Source organism: Aotus nancymaae, unplaced genomic scaffold, assembly GCF_030222135.1.
Source record: "Aotus nancymaae isolate 86718 unplaced genomic scaffold, 86718_ANA_hifiasm-v0.15.2.pri h1tg000067l, whole genome shotgun sequence".
NCBI classification, from domain to species: Eukaryota; Metazoa; Chordata; class Mammalia; order Primates; family Aotidae; genus Aotus; species Aotus nancymaae.
This window is the reverse complement of record NW_026988482.1, coordinates 27,075,494-27,080,260: the sequence shown is the minus strand read 5'-3', so window position 1 is coordinate 27,080,260 and position 4,767 is coordinate 27,075,494. Positions and strand designations below refer to the sequence as shown.

The 4,767-nt window shown below is 59.1% G+C and overlaps 1 protein-coding gene across 1 annotated transcript; it reads left to right on the top strand.

Moving 5' to 3' along the window:
- Window positions 1-834: 834 nt before the first annotated feature.
- TNNC1 (troponin C1, slow skeletal and cardiac type) lies at window positions 835-3,866 on the top strand. The gene is made up of 6 exons (XM_012460678.3): window positions 835-911; window positions 2,429-2,459; window positions 2,707-2,853; window positions 3,107-3,221; window positions 3,438-3,574; window positions 3,660-3,866. The coding sequence occupies exons 1-6, from the start codon at window positions 888-890 to the stop codon at window positions 3,689-3,691; spliced, it is 486 nt and encodes a 161-aa protein (XP_012316101.1). The 5' UTR covers window positions 835-887; the 3' UTR covers window positions 3,692-3,866.
- Window positions 3,867-4,767: the final 901 nt, after the last annotated feature.

The following is a 4,767-nucleotide window of genomic DNA, read 5'->3' as shown; positions in this document are numbered from 1 at the left end:
CAGAGTTCAAAACAAGAGGGAGACAGGTTGACCTGGACCCATGAACTACAGTGCTGGAATAGGGAACTGAGTCCTAAACCAGGGGAAGATGAGACCTAGAAGAGGGAGGTGGTAACCTGACTGGAGGGTGAGGAGGGAGAGAGCCTGGCTCAGATGGGGCATCTGTAGGGTAGGGATGCTGTTGAATGACTGAGAGCAGCTGACTGAAGCCCGAAGGGGGCACTTCTCCCTGGGCAGATGGAAGGTCTGGGGCAGGCGCCTCTGGCAGAAGGGCTCCTGACCACCCTGTCCTAAGGTGGGTCAGTGACTTCCTACTTCACCAGTTCCACAACATCGGACTCTGAGGTTGGCATCTGAGGCTTCTCTTGTGCGGGCCCTGTACTCCCAACCCCTCCTTGCACGTTGCACCCCCATTGCAGAGAGGCTGAGTTAAAGGCAGGGGCTATCTTGGGCAAGCCACCACTCTTCCGGAGCCTCAGCTTCCTTATCTGGAAGGTAGGGGTCATAGCACCCGCCTCCCTGGTTGGATGGGAGCCTGAGCTGCTGTGTTGCAGGGGCCTCGCCTGGGGCCCACTACTTTGTGGCTCCTGTCCTGCCCTAGGCTTATGCTTTCATTCATTCCAGAAACCTTTTCAGAGTCCTTTGGGGAGTGTAGGGGACAGGAGGGAAAGAAACCTGGTTCTTGTAGCACTTCATCTGCTCCCTGCCCTGGGCAGAGGACACAGGGACTCAGGCCAGCCTGACATCACTGGGCCCAGAGGAGGGGCTGGAGGATACTACACGCAGGGGTGGGCTGGGCTGGCTGGGAATGCGGCGTCGGGGGAGCAGGGCTATTTAAATCGAGGGCCGGCTGGCAACCCCAGCAGGCTGTCCTGTGAGCCGCCAGCATGGATGACATCTACAAGGCTGCGGTGAGGGACAGGGCTGTGTAGGGCTGGGGTGGGCAGGCCCACTGGGAGCTCACTCAGCTCAGAATGGGGGGGCTGGTAGCCCCAGGGAAGCGGTGGGGACCCAGGAGAGAACCTCTGTACCTTCAACCCAGGCCCTCACAGGGACAGTGGTTCTGATGTTTGAGGATGCAGAAGGGGTAGGGGCTCATTGTCTGAAGGGAAGCTGGTGTTTGGAGATGTAGAAGGGGTTGAGGTCTGAAGGGTGGTGGAGGAGGTCGCCGTTTTCAGCATCATGTCTCACTCTGTTTCCAAGTGTCTGTAGTCTGTGGCACTGTCTCTCAGCCACATGTCTCTGCATTTGTCTCTGGACATTTTTACCTTTCTCTTTTCATCTCTCTTCCTCCTGAGCTGTCTCTCTGAGTCCCTATTACTGTCTCCCTATCCCCAACCTCCATTTCTGCCCCTCACATTCTGCTTCTCACACACTCACAATCTGCCACCCCACTCCAGCCCTTTGGCTGGTCGAAGATGCTTTGGAGGGTGGAGGGTGTGAGAGGAGGGGCCTGAGTCCTGGGCTGGAGATGGGGCTTTAAAGTTCGAGGCAGGGAAGTTTTGGACATCAGGGAGAGCCAAGGAAGAAGGAACAGAGAACGGTGGCCCCAGCCCCCATTGTGCCTGGCAGGCTCAGGGCTCAGTGGCTTAGCTAGGGGTGAGAATGAGGGAATGAGGGCTAGAGAGTGGTCACCCCAAGCCCCTGCAGCCTCCTGAGTCACTGACGGACTTGAGATGCTGTTCCATCCCTGGATGGTAGTGACCTCCCACTACCCCAGAGCAAGGACATCCTGGCCTGGATAGCTGTCCCCAGGGGAACCCCTCCCTCAGCCTCCCTCAGTTCTGGGCAGGGAAGGGCTACAGCCAGCTCTGGGGGCATGCCTGCTTATCCTGTGGGAGTCCATGGAGCCGGGGTGGGGGCAGCCCTCCGCCCAGTGCCCATACAAGGCCTGGCGGAGCTGGGGACTAATTTTGGCTCCTGAGGCGCACTAGCAGGCCAGGGGGCCAGATAACACAGCCCCGCCCCCTGCATGCCAAAGTCCCCAGAACAATCACCAGGTTTAACTTTGTTCCTCGTTAAAAATAGCCCAGTGGCCACCCTGGTCAGGTTACAGTGGGTAGCTTGCCTACCCCCACATTGGTTTATTGTCCCAACTTGAGGGACAGCTGTTCCTTGGGTCACCCAGCTTGAGTTTCATCACGGGCCAAAAGGGTATTGAGTGGTCACTGACTATTGTTACTGAGGGTCACCTTGGCCCTGAAGGGGGTGCCCACCTGTCACACTGGTCCTGAGCCCAGTCTTAGTGAGGCAAGCTGGGGCACATCAGGGCTTTGCGGGGAGGGAGGGAGGACTGAGACCTCTGCTCTGGTGGCCTGGAAATAGCTTCCCTTCCCCCGCTCCAGCTCTCACCTGTGGAATGGGTTGGTTTCAGTAGCAGCAGCAGCTCTGCGTGAGGCTGAGCCCTGAGAGTCCCTTTCCTTTCTAGGTGGAGCAGCTGACAGAAGAGCAGAAAAATGGTGAGAACCCCTATCACACGTGCGGGAGACCAGCAGGGCCAGGCTGGGAGACCAGGCTGGGGAACATGGGGACCCCTTACCGGAAGAGGACCCCAGACCTGAGACCAAAGGCTAGGTCCCTCTTGCTCTGATCTCAGCGAGGTCTCTGAGGGAGGTGGGCAGGTTGGCAGGTGGCCCCAGAGGTCTGGCCCTCTGAGGTCCTGGCTGTTGAGCCCTGGCTACTGTGCTCTCCAACCCCTGAACACAGAATTCAAGGCAGCCTTCGACATCTTCGTGCTGGGCGCTGAGGATGGCTGCATCAGCACCAAGGAGCTGGGCAAGGTGATGAGGATGCTGGGCCAGAACCCCACCCCTGAGGAGCTGCAGGAGATGATCGATGAGGTGGATGAGGATGGTGAGCCCCTCCTCCCCAGGCTCCAGAGAAAGCCCAGCTGTCGGGAGGCTGGGATGCTGGCTCTGCTTAGCCGGAAGTGGTTTAGCCCCTCCGAGCCTCAGATGCTTCATCTATAAAATGGGCATAATGGCCACAGAAGCCTGGCATTTGGTGTGAGGATGCAAATGCCAGGCTTCTGCAGCCACTCTTCGGGCTTGAGTCACCTGCAGTTTCCAACCTGGCCTCTGTAACTGCCATGCCACCCACCCCTCAGGCAGCGGCACAGTGGACTTTGATGAGTTCCTGGTCATGATGGTTCGGTGCATGAAGGATGACAGCAAAGGGAAATCTGAGGAGGAGCTGTCTGACCTCTTCCGCATGTTTGACAAGTGAGCACGTGACCCTTGACCTCTGACCCTGACCCTCACTCAAGCCCAGCTGGGGATAGGAGGGCAGTCTCAGATTCTAGGCCTAGGGACCCTGCAGCCTCTGCTTGATGGGGGAGAGGGATGCCACGTCTCCCAGCGTCCCTGCTCTGCCTAGGGGGCATGGTTGTGCTGCCTCGTGCCCTCCCTGCAGCCCTACCCTGGGCCCCCTCCCCACAGAAACGCTGATGGCTACATTGACCTGGAGGAGCTGAAGATGATGCTGCAGGCAACAGGCGAGACCATCACGGAGGACGACATTGAGGAGCTCATGAAGGATGGAGACAAGAACAACGACGGCCGCATCGACTATGACGGTAAGCGGGTGGGCAGGCTGATGACCCCCTGCCTCCGTGCCCTGCCAGCCCCACCCCTGACCCACACCTGCCCCTCTTTCCACAGAGTTCCTGGAGTTCATGAAGGGTGTGGAGTAGATGCTGACCTTCACCCAGAGCTGCCCATGCCCAGCCTTCAACGCCAGCCGAGTCCTGGGGCTAGGGAGCGGGTCGGGGTCCCAGAACCTGAGTCTGGTCATGTCCTCAACCCCAGATCCCTCGACTCCCTTCCTAGCCCCGTCCTGGGGGACACAAATAAAGCCTGCTCCCTGGAGGGCTGCTGTCTGGCTCTGGTGTCCCCGGGCCATGGACTCCTCCCCAGGGCCCACTCTTACCCAAGGGCCACTTCCTTCCCTGTCCCAGGTGCAGTGACTGCAGAGCCTGGTTACCTGACTGTGGCTCCACACTGCCTTCTGCGGCGGGTGACATGAGATTGGAGACTGCCGTGTGGCATGCCCTCTATAACTCCTCATGCCCAGGCCCTATCTCCTGAGAGTCAGCATCTGGAGTCTAGGGGTGTCTAGAACCCATATTTTAACAAGTTCCTGGGGGTCATCACTTTGGTCAACCACTGTGGCAGCCTAGGGGTCCTCTACTTGGAGAGAGGGTTCACTGTGGTACACAGCTAGGCCCTGGATGCTCCCTGGCACAGCAACCCCCTGCTGCCTCTCAGCCATGGCTGGAGTGGAGCTGAGCCTGTGGGGTCCCTGCAGACCCACAGTGCCAGTCCACCTGCCCTCTGACTTGTATTTCCTGCCAGCAGCGTTGACACCCAGGGACAGAGGGGCACGGACTCGGCTCTACCTCCCCTCACCTGTTTGACAGGTGAGGACTCTGTGGCCCAGAGAGGTGCAGGGAGCTGTGAAGGTCATCCACTGAGTGTGGGAGAGAGCAGAGCCACCTAGCTTCCAGCCAAGGGCCCTGTTGGATGGGCCACTTCCAAATGGGCCTGATTTCCAGTTCCTGTGAACCTCAGAGGCTTGCTTCCTGTGGCGCAGTCTCTCTCCCTGACAGGGACGGAGGCCCAAGGGCCTGGCAGCTCTCAGCTTAGTGGGAGTGCCCAATCCAGAGCTGCAGCCAGACAGTGATGCTGTCTCAGGGTTGTGGGCATGGGGGCTGCAAGGAAGTGGAGGTGTCAGCGGCAGTGCTCGCAGGAGGGACAGCTGCTAGCAGTG

What these genes read in the sequence shown, in the direction of transcription:
- TNNC1 (XM_012460678.3), top strand. Translation starts at nt 888, where the DNA reads ATGGATGACATCTACAAGGCTGCG. An exon ending in ATGACATCTACAAGGCTGCG is followed by an intron (nt 912 to 2,428) that starts GTGAGGGACAGG and finishes TTTCCTTTCTAG; the next exon opens with GTGGAGCAGCTGACAGAAGA. An exon ending in GACAGAAGAGCAGAAAAATG is followed by an intron (nt 2,460 to 2,706) that starts GTGAGAACCCCT and finishes CCCTGAACACAG; the next exon opens with AATTCAAGGCAGCCTTCGAC.